The 15,660-nt window shown below is 37.5% G+C and overlaps 1 protein-coding gene across 2 annotated transcripts in view; it reads left to right on the top strand.

Annotated features, from left to right (window-relative positions):
• Nucleotides 1-15,660, top strand: part of DIAPH1 (diaphanous related formin 1) — a 92,645-nt gene that overhangs the window by 26,228 nt on the left and 50,757 nt on the right. For both annotated transcript variants that reach the window (XM_056821706.1, XM_056821710.1), the window contains exons 4-9: nt 3,164-3,265; nt 4,197-4,327; nt 4,440-4,526; nt 13,322-13,385; nt 14,412-14,551; nt 15,142-15,250. In XM_056821706.1, coding sequence (XP_056677684.1) covers nt 3,164-3,265; nt 4,197-4,327; nt 4,440-4,526; nt 13,322-13,385; nt 14,412-14,551; nt 15,142-15,250 — 633 coding nt within the window. The remainder of the gene's footprint in view (nt 1-3,163; nt 3,266-4,196; nt 4,328-4,439; nt 4,527-13,321; nt 13,386-14,411; nt 14,552-15,141; nt 15,251-15,660) is intronic.

Below are 15,660 nucleotides of genomic sequence, written 5' to 3'. Positions count from 1 at the left end.
ACATGCATAAATAAGAAAGTGAGATACAAGGAAACGTAATTTTCCCAAAGTCTCACAGTTAATAGTAAATCTGCTAAGAGTACCAAAATCATTAGACATGCTTTACAGATTGGGACCAGTAAGAGTTGACAGGTTTTATATAATAGGGCTTTTAAAAAATGTTTGGTTTTTTTCTAATATGTTTAGTACATAGACTATAAGTTCTGGTAGGCAACTCATCTAACTCAAACTTTATATCTGTCCTAGTGACTGATGTAGCATTCTGCCTACATTAGGATTTGATAAATGTTAATTGGATTAAATAAACTGAAAGAGAGCAAACCAATCACATCTTTTGAGAAGTTAGAAAATTCTTTTGTAAGTTGGCAGAAGACTATAATATTTTATATTTCTATATAGTATGTAGTTATAACCCAATACAAAGACTATACTTTTCTTTGAATTTAAACATTGTGATATAGTGGAGAAGACTTGGGTTTGAATCCTAGGCCTGCTGCTTGATAGCTATATGGCCATGAGTATAAATCATTTAACCTGTTGGTCTCAATTTTTTCACCTGTAAAATGAGGATAATAATAGTTTCTCTACCTACCTCACAGAGTACTTTTAAAAGACAATTAATCTTTCAAAATATGAAACTACAGATCTTTATTTCATACCAATTGCCTAAAACAAACAAATAAAAACAAACCTTCTTAGAATCAATACTGTTGGGGGCAGCTAGGTGGCTCAGTGGATTGAGAGCCAGGCCTAGAGATGGGAGGTCCTGAGTTCAAATTTGACCTTAGACACTTTCTAGCTGTGTGACCCTGGGCAAATCACTTAACCCCCACTCCTAGGCCTTACTGCTCTTCTGTCTTGGAAACAATACACAGTATAGATTCCAGGATGGAAGGTAAGGGCTTTAAAAAAAAACCAGAAACCAATGAAGTGTATTTTCTTTATAATGTTGTAGTCACTGCATAAGTTGTTCTTCGTTCTTCTCATTTCCCTTTGCTTTAGTTCTTACAACTATTCCTTGTTTTCTTTGAATCCTTTCACCATGGAAAAAAATTCAATAATATTTTATCACATTTATATGCCACAGTTTGCTCAGCCATTCCCCAATTAATGAGCACTCCCCTTAGTTTCCAATTTTTTGCAACAACAAAATACATGACTATAAGTATTTTTGTTTATGTGGGTACTGAAGAAACAAAAATCAAGACCATCAAGAGACAGAAAGTGTGATCTCTATCAAGAGTTCTCATGAATTGCAGTGATAATAGGTCAGCAAAGATAGCCAACATATCAGTTGTGTCTGTGCTTCTCTGTATTCTTCATACTCATTTTTTTCTTGCAGTGAAGCAATACTTCATTACAGTCATGTACCACAATTTGTTTAAATGTTTCCCAGTTGATGGAATTTATTTTGTTTTCAGGTCTTTGGTACTCCCAAAAAGTGCTGACATAAATATTATAGCGTATATGAAACTTTTTCTGTCTTTGACTTACATGGGGTCTACCAGCATGCTCTTCTTAATTGTTAATGTACAGATTGAGTTTTGTAGTGATTCCTCTTAATGTTTTGGGTAGAAGTCACTTATTTCTGCAATTCACCTATACCAGAAGTTATTTCCTAGAGGAAGCTAGCTGACTTAGTAGATAGAACATTGCACTTGAAATCAAGGAGATTGGAGATGAAATCCTGTCTTAAATATTTTCTATCTGTGTGACACTGGGCATATTCACTTCAACCTTTGCACAGTAATAGTTTCATCATCTGATAATGGGGATGAATAATAGTATCTCCCTCACAGAAATCTTGTGAAGATCAAATAAGATAACATTTTCTTTTTAAACTCTTCACTTCTGTCTTATTATCAATTCTAAGACAGAAGAGTAGGGAGGACTAGGCTATTGGAATTAAGTGACTTGCTTAGGGAGGCCAGATTTGAATTGAGATCCTCTTGATTCCAGGCCTGGCATTCTATCCATTGTGCTGCCTAACTGCCCCAAGAGAAAATATTTTTGTAGTACTTTTTATTTGCTTTGCAAAGCTCTCAAAATGTTATATAAATATTAGCTATTTTTTAAAAAAGATGGTTTCCTCAGTTCAAAACAGTGCTAAGTGTAGGCTATGTCCACAGGAGATAGAAGACCTTGACCGTAGTCACTGAGACACTTTGGTTTTTTTTTTTTTTAGACCAAAAACATTGCTGGAAAGGACTTAAAAACTTGGTTGATGTTTTATTAAGGGAACTAGTTCCTTTCTCAGAAAGATATTTCTTTGCTCTAAACAGAACAGAAAACTTGCAGACTAACTGTGTGTCTGCAGTAAATCAGTGGTGTTCACCTTCATAGAATATAGGATTTTACAGAAAAAAAATATTGGCTGAGGTAATCAGAATTCTTCCTATGTAATAAGAAGGCATACTTGTAACTACTAAATATAATGCTTTGAGCCAAATTTTAGTCTTTTCAAGTTTAAAGCTGAATAAGATTATTCCTTTGCCTTCATGACAATATTAAGGTATGGGCTGGGGATACATGGAACTCCCTTAGCCAAATCCAGAACACAACCTGTTTCCTGATTGAGGAGATTCCCACTAACATTTATTTGACCTTATGCTTTCTTTGATAGACATACTCTGAATTTATGCTCTTCTTTACCAGTGTGCACTTAAGCTAATACACATAAGCTTTTTATTTGTAATTGTGACTGCTAAAGACTTCTTACACTGAAGTACATGATATCTTTTATGATGAGCTTATTTAAACATTTCTCTCTGAATAGAAATCTACTTATTTGTTCTCCAGTAGGAGCTACTGGTACCTCATGTTGTCATCATGCCCTTTAACCTAATCTCTTCAAGGAGGGAAGATTGGTTTAGGATAAGATCATCCAGGGAAGGCAAACATTCAGACCTAGAGCTACAAAATGAGCTGCTGCTTGAGGGATGACAGTTTGCAGATGGTATGATATAAAGATATTTGAAATCTACCTTCCTGGTGAGAGAGCTATGCCATGTGAACAGGTTTAATCTCTAGGGAAAGGAATTATGAGTTTATTCAGTGAGCATTTAGTGAGCCTAGCACCCTGCTAAAGACTGAGTTGTATAGAACACTGTAAACATGTAAAACTTTGGAGCTGATTTTATTTTCTACTTTTTTACCCTGCCAGCTGGATATGAACCTGAATGAGGAGAAACAACAACCTTTGAGAGAGAAAGACATCATCATCAAGAGGGAGATGGTGTCCCAGTACTTGCATACCTCAAAGGCAGTGAGTCTTTTTTTAAAAAACATATTTATGAATAATTTTTAACATTCATTCTTTTTAAATTTTTACTTCCAAATTCTCTTCCTCCTTCTAGTCCCTTCCCCACTCACTGAGAAGGCAAGTAATATGATAGCAATTATATATGTGAAATCATGTAGAACATATTTCCATGTTGCAAAAAAACACACAAAAAAGAAAACAAGAAAAATAAATGGAAATTATGCTTCATTGTGCACTCATTTCATTAGTTCTCTCTCAGGAGGTAGATAGAGTTTCTTCATGAGTCCTTTGGAATTATTCTGGATCATTTTATTGTTCAAAGTGGGTAAGTTTTTCACATTCTTACAATATTGTGGTTACTATGTACAGTGTTTCCCTGGTTCTGCACATTTCCCAAGCTTTTCTGAAACCACCCCCTCATTATTTCTTATAGCACAATAATATTCCATCAGAATCACATACCACAACTTGTTCAGTAATTTTATAATTGATGAGGCATTCCCTCAACTTCCAATTCTTTGCCAGCACAAAAAGGGCTGTTATAAATATTTTTGAACATGTAGGTCCTTTGACTTTTTCTTTGATTTCTTTGGGATGCAAAAAAGTAGTATTGCTGGGACAAAGGATATGTATGTAGTTTTAAAGCCCTTTGAATAGAGTTCCAAATTGTTCTCCAGAATTATTGATATTTGCCTGTTTTATCCTAACTTGTCCTAAGGTACAGCCCTAAATACCTAACAAATCTTCTTAATGAAGTGTAGGGGGAGAGATTCTCTGTCGTTTTTGTCTAGTCTGCTGCTCATATCCCACTGATTGAAGACCAAGTGGCTCAGTGGTGTGTCTGAGCAATGGGACTCTAGTGTCCTAAGAAATCTTATTTAGCTGGCTTTGATTCTCAGATGTTAATCAGTTGTCTCTTCCACTTTCTTTTCAGGGTATGAGTCAAAAGGAGAGCTCCAGGTCTGCCATGATGTACATCCAAGAGCTTCGTTCAGGCTTAAAGGATATGCATCTACTTAGCTGCCTAGAATCCCTTCGTGTGTCACTCAACAATAACCCTGTCAGGTGAGAGGCCAGCCTCAGTTGAGGGGAGCTATTTTAGAAGCTTGAGGATATCTTTGCTATAAGTAAATTGTTAATTTGATTTGATGCTACATTGATTCTGTTTTCCTTACAGCTGGGTACAGACCTTTGGAGCTGAAGGCCTTGCATCCTTGCTGGACATACTTAAACGACTCCATGATGAGAGAGAGGAATCTGCTGGGTGAGCAGCTTCTTCACTATCTTCTAGGAAGAGGAAAGTACAAAACGGGCAAGCCCTCTTATTTTGTAATCATTTTTTTTACATGAGATGTAATGGATTAGAAGCTTACTCTTAGCTAAGGATGGATTTTTTCTTAAATTTTTTTTAAAATTTTATTTGGTCAATTTCAAAAATTATTCCTTTGCTACAAAAATCATATTCTATTCCTCCCTCCTATCCCTCCACCCTTACTGTCGCTGACGCACAATTCCACTGGGTATTACATGTGTCCTTGATCAGAATCTATTTCCATGCTGTTGATGTTTGCACTAGGATGTTCCTTTAGGGTCTACATCCCCAATCATATCCCCTCGACACATGTAATCAAGCAGTTGTTTTTCTTTAGTGTTTTTACTCCCACAGTTTTTCCTCCGAATGTGGATAGTGTTCTTTCTCATAGATCCCTCTAGGTTGTTCATGATCACTATGCTGCCACTAATGGAGAAGTCCATTACATTCGATTATACCACAGTGTATCAGTCTCTGTGTACAATGTTCTCCTTCTCCTGGTTCTGCTCCTTTTGCTCTGCATCACTTCCTGGAGGTTGTTCCAGTTCCCTTGGAATTCCTCCACTTTATTATTCCTTTGAGCACAATAATATTCCATCACCAACATATACCACAATTTGTTCAGCCATTCCCCAGTTGAAGGGCATCCCCTCATTTTCCAATTTTTGGCCACCACAAAGAGCACAGCTATGAATATTCTTGTACATGTTTTTTTCCTTATTATCTCTTTGGGGTATAAACCCAGCAGTGCTATGGCTGGATCAAAGGGCAGACAGTCTTTTGGGCATAGTTCCAAATTGCCCTCCAGAATGGTTGGATTAATTCACCTCTCTGATTATAAGAGATTTAGAATACTTTTTCATGTGCTTATTAATAGTTTTGATTTCTTTGACTGAAAATTGCCTATTCATGTCCCTTGCCCATTTATCAATTGGAGAATGGCTTGATTTTTTGTACAATTGATTTCGCTCTTTGTAAATTTGAGTAATGTAAAATTGAGATTTGAACTCTGGACTCCATTCCCCAGGAGTCCTTGCTAGCTCCCAGAATGCCCACTAATCTCACAGAATTCTCACCTGGGACGAGAACAAAATTTTATTTAAAGGGTCTTCCCCGTAGGCGGGTGCTCTTTTGGACTTCCGTTTTGGGGCAGATGTGGCTCTTTCCATAATGTAGATGAGGTCTTGTGTAGGCCTCTCTGGCCTAGGCACGTTTTCCTTATCCTGTATTTTCTTTAATCCTTAATCTTCAATAAACCTCAAAAAAATATAATACTCCTTGCAGAGAGAAACTAATTTCTACCTGCCTCAATCTCCCCTAAATTTTAACTGTCACAGTAATCAGACCTTTGTCAGAGGTTTTTGTTATGAAGATTGTTTCCCAATTTGTTACTTCCCTTCTAATTTTGGTTAATTGTTTTGTTTGTACAAAAACTTTTTAATTTGATGTAATCAAAATTATTTATTTTACATTTTGTGACTTTTTCTAAGTCTTGCTTGGTTTTAAAATCTTTTCCTTTCCCAAAGATCTGACATGCATACTATACTTCTAGAAGTGAAGTCTAGTTAAATTTAGAACTGTCTAGTTAAATCTGCCTTGTCCAGGGTTACTTTTGATATGGATATCTTTCTAAGAGGCTGGCTAAGTTCTAGACCTGGGCTGTATGTATAGGTTAATTTTCATACAAGCTTGAAGACTGAGTTGGGCATGGCCATCAGGGGAAGTACCTAGGATCAATTTAGGCTCACCTTGAAGCCCCAGCTAGGTAGACTTCCTCAGCCTTCTGGTTTCCCTTTAAGAATGGGATGATCTAGAAATGACCTAAACTACTCAATATGAAGAACTTTTGGGTGTGGCATTCCAGGTCTGAGTTTCTAGCTATTTATACTCACCATTTTCACTTCCTTGCTTCCCACTCACTTCTCAGGCTCTTACAATCTGTTTTAGAACCTCATCATTCTACTGAAACTGTTCTCTAAAGTTATCAGTGATTTCCAAATTGCTAAACCTGATTACCTTTTTCTCAGTCCTTTTTCTTCTTGCTGTAGGTTTTGACACTTGATCTTTGCCTCCTTGGTGCTCTCTTCTCATTGGGTATTCATAATACTATAACCTTCTGGAACTTCCATTTATCTGACCATTATTTTTTGTCTTTTTTTTTGCTGAATCATTATCTGTATCCCATCTCCTTTGCATGGATATATTCTGGAACTCTGCCCTGAACACTCTTCATCAATCAGTCAATAAACATTTATTAAGCATCAACCATATGCCAGAGTGTATGCTAGGTACTGGAGATACAAATACAAAAGTGAAACAGTCCTTACCTTCAAGAAGCTTACAGTCTACTAGGAGTATAACATGTTCCCAGATAAGTGAATTCAGGATATATACCAAGTAAATGCAAACTGATTTTGCTTGGGGACACTAAAAATAAAAGGCTAGCATTTATATAGTGCTCTAAGGTTTTATTTTTGTTTTTAATCCCTTACCTCCTATTTTAGTATCACATCTTAGACAGAATTAGTGACAAGGGCTAGGCAGTTGGAGTTAAGTAATTTTCCCAGAGTCACACAGCTAGGAAGTATCTGAGGCCAGATTTTAACTCAGACCCTCTCAATTCTAGGCCTGGTGCCCCATCTACCAGGCCACCTACTTGCCCCTTGCTTTAAGGTTTATTATACACTTCACAAAGATCTCATTATTTCCTCACCACAACCCTATAAGTTAGGTGCTAGTTTTAACCCCATTTAATAGAAGAGGCAGACAGAGATTAATTGACTTGCTCAGGGTCACACAGCTAGTAAGAGTAAGTGGCAGGTGTTCCTGACTTCAGATCCCATTCTCAGTCTACTGTGACACCTAGCTGCCTCAACTGGAGAAGTCATGAAAGGCCCCAAGTAGCAGTTGAGCTGAGCCTTGATAGGAGCTTTGGGTGCCAGGTGTTGGGGATGAGGAGGGAAAGCATTTCAGGCATGGTAGAGAAGCAAGGAAAAGGAACAAAGGCAGATGGAGTGTCTTGTGTAAGAAACAACAATTGGGCAAGCCTAGAAGCAATATAGTTTGTAAAGTAGAGTAATCAGCCTGTCAAAGAAAGCAAGAACAAGATGGCAAAGGGCTTTAAATGCCAGAGTAAATTGTATTTTATCTTAAGATAACAGGGAGATATTGGAGTTTGTTAAGCAGGAAGTGACATAATTGGACCTGTGCTTTAGAAATATCAGTTTTGTATCTGTGTTGAGAATGATTAGAGAGTAGATTTGAGGCTGAGAAACCGATTAGAAAGCTAATTCAACAGCCTAGGTGAGGGACGATGACTGAATTAAAGTGGTTGTCCTCTTTCCTACTCCCTCCCTGGAACCCATTCCTACTCTTGATTCCCTTCCTTCACTTCTTAACATTATGTATTGTCTACATATATGCCTCTGAAATCCAAGTGCCCAGTCCCTATCTATCCTGAGCTCTAGCTCTTCACAAATAACTGCCTGCTGGACATTTCCACCTGAATGTTTACATGGATCTCAAAATCAATATATCCAAAACAGAATGCATCTGTGCCCAAAAATGCACCCCTTTTCTTAATTCCCTATTTCTGTCAACTGTACTCACCACCCTTGTAGACACTTTCTGTAGGTTCATAATCTCAGAGTTGATTCTCAACTCTTTGTACTCAATATTTAGTCAGTTGCTAAATTGATCATTTCTACCTCCATAGCTTCTCTTATTCCATTCCCTCCCTCTACTCTCATAGCCAACATCCTAATTCAGGCTCTCTTCTCTTCTCACCTTGATTTTTTTTCCCCAAAAAAATCCTTATTTTCTGTTTTAGTATTGATTCTAAGACAGCAGAATGGCAAGAGTAAGGCTATTGGGATTAAGTGACTTGTCCAAGTCATACTGCTCTTACCTTGATTTTTATAAGAGCCTCCTAATTGTTCTTCTGCCTCAAGTTTTTTCTCTGCCTAATCTGTTCTCCTGCCAGTCTGACATTCCTAAAGATAATTGTGACTATCTCATGCCCTTGTTCAAGAGGCTTCAGTGTATTTCTCTTGCTTCTAGGATAAAATTCAACCTCTCTAGTCTAGTATTTAGTATCCTTCACAGTCTGAACTTAGCCTCTTTTTCTAAAATAATTGTATATGACTTTCGGTTAAACATTATGTTCAACCAAATTGGCCTACTTGCTGTCCCCTGAGAGGACATTCCTTCTCCTTTCCCATGCCTTTGCCTAGGCTGTTCCCAGTGCCTATAGTGGTCTCCCTCCTCACTGTCAACATCTAAGAATCTCCCTCTTCTTTCAAAACATAGTTCAGATGCCACCTCCTATAGAGGCTTCCACCCTACTTTTTAGTGCTCTCTCCTCCATTTCTATTTTCTCTCTTTATATATTTTATATATACTTATGTGTATGCCTGTTTTTCTGAGTAGAACATAGCTCATTATGGGTAGGGGCTGTTTTGTTTTTGCCTTAAGCAAAAGCGCCTAATATAGTACCTGTCATATGGTAGTTTCTCAATAAGTGCTTTTTGAATTTTAATTGAGTATAATGGAATGATATTAATATATGAGGCATTTTAAAAAATGATAATTAATACTTTGATGGACAGTTGCTTGGGGAATGTGGAATTTCATTGATAAGAATACTTCTTCCCCTGATGTAGCCACCAGTCCTTCTAAAACTTAATAAATAGACTGAGTTGAATTGGCCAAAAACCCATCACATTTGAGATGGATACATGTAATGTATCATTGGATCAGTATTTAAAGCCTTTCCAGATTGGTTGAATTAGCCAGAACTTGTAGTCTACATCACATTGAGGCACTAGAATAGAACTGTAGAGAGTACTAAAGAGAATTGATATGGGGCAGCTAAGTGGCTCAGTTGATTGAGAGCCAGGCTTAGAGACAGGAGGTCTTGGGTTCAAATCTGGCCTCAGGCACTTGCTAGGTTTGTGACCTTGGGCAAATCATTTAACCACCATTGCATAGCTCTTACTGCTTTTCTGCCTTGGAACCACCACACAGTATTGACTGTGGATGACCAGCAGATTAGTGGGAAGGTTTGTGGTTTCATTCTGTGGAAGAGAGAAAGTGGGAAAGCATGCAACAAGGCAGGAGTAGCTGAGACTGATGACCTGTCATTCAAACGAGAGTGTTCTATTTGTAATGTTACTGGGAGAAGCAGTTGGAAGAAGAAACAGAACAACTGAAGACAGAAAGTAGAGGTTATCTTTTGGCTTTGAAGACAGAAGAAAGAAGGACAAAGTCCAGCTCTCTCTCTGATTTGCTCTGTTGTGATAGTGACAACTTCCAGACCTGTCAGCCATTTCTTTCAATTGAACTATATTTCACCATCATCCAACCTAAGACTCATTGTAGTATTAGGGAAATTCCCAACCCTCTTACCTCCATTTCTTATCCTTCCCTGTCTTTTCCAAATAAACCACTTACTTAAGATAAAGAAGAGAAAGAGTATTTCATTTGAGACATCATAAACTCACCCTGAGTTGATTTAGAAGAAGGTAGGGAGAGGGGAGAAAAAGGGAGGTGGAAGGGAGGAAGAAAGTAGGTAACAACCTAGTCTGTTAGTTATCAATTACCAATCAAAATAGTTCCTTATTACAATTTGGCACCCAGACTGACTGAATTCACAATTCCTAAAGGCAAAGATGTTTAAGCAAGTGATCTGTGCAGTCGTTGTGCTGGCAGCTATTACAGGCTATTGGATTTACAGTATCCTGTATAGTAAAATGACAAATATGATTGTAGATTCTGTAGAATACATAAGTAACACCATAATGTTCATTCTCAACATGCCATTTCAAAAAGAAACCATTTTCTGGCAAATTCTGACACAGATTTGCATCATTTCCATGGCTGCAAGACAAACTGTGACCTACCTTAAAAACATTTACAGATGTGTGATTCCTAAACATACAGCACAGGTCATAGTAGTGGATACAAACTTGGAGACTCTAGTTAAGAACATGTTTGAAGAATTCCTGAAGGCAAAAGGGCTAGATCAGATAAAGGATAAGGGAAATGGTCAGGCAAATAAGGCACCTAAGGAGAAAGAAAGAAAGGCCAAGAAAGCAAAGTCCAGTGCACAGGGCAATGACAGTGACAAGGACACTAAGGCAAATAGTGAAGCTGAGAAAATCTTTCCACTCAAAGACATTTCCAAGATTCCTAACAGAGCTGGTGTGTTGCATTCAAAGGTTTATAGGCAGTTTACTACCCAGGAATTGGATTCCATGAAGAAAAGGTTCCCAAAGTTTATAAAACTCATAAGGAGCTGAAACATGCTTTCTGAATTTTTGAACCCAGTTTTGAGGATGTGGAATTTCTTTTGGCAGAACTTTTTAGCCCCAATGAGCATCGCCAGTTCATTGATAGGACTAGGTCAGAAACTGTCCCAAGAAGTTGGCCTACAGAGGAGCAAAGGGAAGACTTTGATTTCTCTAATCCCATCAGCATGACCTATCTAAGGAAATCCAGGGAGGACTTTCTGCAAGCCATAAAAATGTGTTGCTCAAAACCATATGTTTGGGGAAAATTTGACAGATTGGTGCAAAATAAAGGAGAACATCCAGCTTCTTTATTGATTGTCTATCTGAGATGGCTGAAGCTATAATGGGCATAGAAACAAACACAGAAGAGTCTGCATTGTATGTAAGGAGACAGTTTGTGAAAGGATGCACATCACACTTAAAAATTTTTTTTCAAACATTATTTTTCTAAACATTACCATGAGTTTGATTGAATTAAGAGATGCTGCATCATATATATTTGATAGTCACACCGATCAAAGTAAACAGTTGGCAGATTTACAGCAAAAATTGGAAGAATCACAGAAAATTTTAAGAGTCAAGGAGATTGAAGAAATTAAGAAGTTGGATACTGTTAGAACATACCCAAAATCTGTTTATAAGCCAAGAATGCAGAGAGACTAGGCAATGTTTTGGTTTTTTTTGCCATAAGATAGGACACCTGATCAAAGACTGTTTTCTAAAAAAAGAAGTATGAAGTTAATAACAACAAAAGCACACAAGTAAAATACAATAAGCAAAAGCCTACTTGTTGTGATCATTGTGCATTGAAATCCATTCAAAATGCAACAGATTTTCAGAGGGAAGCTATAAAATCAGGGACTAAGCCCAAGTATGCAGACCTGGTTAGGAGAGAATTATGAAGCCAGGATTATAATGTATTTAGTTTGGTACATGGAGATAGAGAAAATAGTGAAAGACAGATTGCTGTTAAACTTAAGAGAAAACAGATAAGAAACAGTAAAAAAATGGTGCAAGAAATTAAATCTGTGAGTGCTGAGAAATGTAAAACAAGCAAAAGATCAAATGATAGGCAGAGACAAGTAAAACAGCTGAATGAAGAAGTTAAAAACATCATTTCTCAAATAAAAACTGAGATAGGAGACTTGGAGAAAAACTGTATAGTAACCACACATGAAAAGAGTAGAAATCCAGACAGAACATACTTGGAAAACTTCTTTCAGTGCAGATTGGGCACAGGGATTGAATTTTGTAAAAGAAAAAGTCAGAAAAAGTCACATAAAACTCAAGCAGGAGTTAGTGAGAGATACAGAAACACAAAATTTCAGTTCCCTGAAGCCAAATGATTGTAGCAGAAAATGAAAGCACAAGTTTACTGTTACCAGTGAGGTTACTGTTAATGAAGATGTAAATGATTTGAAAATATTCACAGATTTGCACAGAATCCCACAAAACACAGTTAATTCTTCAAATAACTATATGGCACAGATCTCCTTAGAAAAAAACATCTAATTTGAATCCTGAAGCTGAAACTTTTCATCCTGCAATGACTGATTTAGACAATACAAAATTTAATGAAAATGAAGATGACATTACATTTGAAAATAATAATCATATTCAAAGTAATGGAGGTGAAATAACAGTTAAATTTGAACAGATGAATTTAATGACAGGTCGTCAATCTCAGCTACTCCTGTCTTGTTGCATGCTTTCTCACTTTCTCTCTTCCACAACTGCCACTAATTCTTAGCTTTTAAACTAAAGAGAGGCCCAACTAGTGATGAGAGTTATGAATCTCTTCAACAGGTGCCAAAATAGTTATTCTAAAACATTTATCTGACCATGTCACTTTTTCCTCAAGTGTCCATTGGTTTTCTAAAAACTCTAGGCTAAAATGCAACTTTTCCCCCTATATTAGGGGGGACTTTTCACAATGAGATTCCATCATAACTTTCCATTCATACTCTCTAGAATCTAGCCAAATTGTCCTATTTATTGTTCCTCACATTTGGTATCCCATCTCCTGCCTTCATTCTTTTTCTCCCTGTGTGGAATACATTCCTTCTTCACCTTTATTTCTCCTAGCTTAAAATCTTTAGCTTCCTTTTTAAGGTTCAGCTCAGGGGCCACTTATTGTAGGAAATGTTTCTTTATTAACCCCTTGCTTATAGGAGCTGTTTCCTTCCTCAATTGATTTTGTCTTTGCTTATGTACATGTTCTAATTTCATTTCTTCTTGTAAAATGGAAGCTCCCTGAGGGTTGGATCTGCCTTATCTTGATCTTTATAGTTACTCCTCTAGCAGGCACTTACTAAGTATTTGTTCAAGTGAATGGCTCTGCTCCCTTTTTTTGCCCTTAGGATTTTAGGGCTGAGCTAGTTTAGGAACCTCTTTTTTGGGTGTTGGGAGGGAATGTAGTATTAAAAGCATTTCACTGATTGCTTCTTTTCTGTGCAGAAGCTATGACAGCCGTAATAAGCATGAGATCATACGATGCTTGAAAGCTTTTATGAACAACAAGGTGAGATCTTTTCCCTTCTCCATCTTTCTATCTCTCCTACATTGCTACCCAGTTTTCTCTCTACTTGGGAACTCCAAAGAGGCAGGCAAGAGCGTGAAATCAAACAACTTTTTGTTATCCTGGTTAATACCCATTTCTCAGTGACACCTATCCATCCTTTATTAATTCTTCTCAGCTCAGTTCTCTTCTTCCCTTGGTTTTTGTCCTGCTAGTTTCCTAACCTACATACATTCTTTTCAAATGCTTGGCTTTTCTTCTTGCCTAGTAATAATAGCTTACTAAATGCCAGGCATGGGGGCAGCTAGGTAGATAGAGTACCAGTCCTGGAGATAGGAATTCCTGGATTCAAATAGAACCTCAGAGATTTCCAAGCTATGTGACCCTCGGCAAGTCACTTAACCCCAGTTGCCTATCCTTTACCAATCTTTTGCCTTGGAACAGATATTTGGTAGCAATTCTAAGGCAGAAGTTAAAGGTTTTAAAAAACCCAAAACTATACCAGGCATTTTGCTCAGGGTTTTGAAATGATCCTCACAAAAACCCTGGGAGGTAGGTGTTATTATGATCCCCATTTTATAGTTGAGAAAACTGAGGCAAATGGAGGTTAAGCAATTTGCCCAGGATCACATAACTAGGAAATAGCTGAGATTAGATTTGAACTCAGGTCTTCTTGACTTAAGGTCCATTGGTAACTGTACCACTTAGCGACTCCCTTCTCATTCTAGTACTTCTCATGTATGCTAGTTTTTAGCATCCCCTTACTCTTTCTGCTTTGACTCATAATAAAAAATGATAACTATCTCAGATTAGTTCTCCCTTTCCTTAATCCGTTGCATGTTTATTTGCATTTATGAGTAGTTTATTTCAATCCTTGAGATTTTGGGGTTTTGTAACTGTGGGAAAAGATTTTGCTTGTCTTGTGGTCTGAGATTCCATTTAAAAAGATACATGGATTTGGTTCTATCCCTTCACATTGTCTTGTTTGGATCTAAAATCTTTAATCCTTCTTTGTTCTTCCCTTGCCAGTTTGGGATCAAGACAATGTTGGAAACAGATGAAGGAATCCTGCTACTGGTCAGAGCCATGGACCCTGCAGTCCCCAATATGATGATTGATGCAGCCAAACTACTGTCTGCTCTCTGCATTTTACCACAGCCTGAGGATATGTATGCAACTTGGAATTTTCTTCCTTTCTCATTTCTTTTCATTTTAAACCCTTACTTTTTGTCTTAGTAACACTATGAACTGTCTGTGGCCAGATTTTATTCCAGGTCCTCTTCATTCCAGGTCTGATGCTCTGAGCCACCTAGCTTTCCCTTTCCCTTTCTTTTCAATCCCTAAAAGTATTTATGCTGGAAGGATGGTTTGTTTGACTATGAGGGAATGTGCCACTTGAACTCTATTACTTGGATGGACTGTACTATATGGAATCTGGTGAATCTCATTGCCCAGTATAAGATTCCTAAGTGGAATGGTTGTCTTTAGAAGAAATCTTTTTATTAGGAGGACTAATAGAGGATATCCTTTTGGCCTCTGTCTATATGTAAAGCCTCTGAGGGATGGAATCAATGGTGTGGGAATTTTCTTATACTTCCAAAAAGATCTGTCTCATAAAGTTGTGCCAGAATCATCATACCCTCTCTTTTCTCTTTTTATTGTTAATATTTTTGTTGACTCTGGGGTAGGACCTTAAATAATCTATCTTCATTCTTCCCATCCTTTTTTTCATACTTTCCAACCACTACCCCCAATTCAGGAATGAGCGTGTTCTGGAGGCTATGACAGAGCGAGCAGAGATGGATGAAGTAGACCGATTTCAGCCTCTTTTGGAGGGATTAAAGAGTGGAACATCCATTGCCCTCAAGGTATGTAATCTGAAAGCAACACCTGGGAAGAGAGATGGAGAGGAACAATATTTTTTGAATCTTTTAGTTTCACACTAGAATAAATGGAGTATCTTCTTTTTTGTATACCTCAAGCTAATGGGTAAATAGGGGCAACTAGGTAACACAGCGGATGGGATGTTGGGCTTCTTGGAGTCAGGAAGACCTATCTTCCCGAGTTTAAATAGGACCTCAGACATTTATTGTTATTAGCTGTATGACCTGGAGAAATCACTTAACATCATTTGCCTCATTTTCATCATCTATAAAATGAATTGGAGAAGGAAATGGCAAACCACTCCAGAATCCTTGCCAAGAAAACTCCAAGTGAGTTCAGGAAGAGTTAGACATTTCTGAAATGTCTGAACAACAACAAAGAATAAGTAAGGGGT

This window comes from Monodelphis domestica, chromosome 1 (assembly GCF_027887165.1).
Source record: "Monodelphis domestica isolate mMonDom1 chromosome 1, mMonDom1.pri, whole genome shotgun sequence".
Classification (NCBI taxonomy): Eukaryota; Metazoa; Chordata; class Mammalia; order Didelphimorphia; family Didelphidae; genus Monodelphis; species Monodelphis domestica.
The sequence above is the reverse complement of the archived record's forward strand: the minus strand, read 5'-3'. Positions and strand labels throughout refer to the sequence as shown.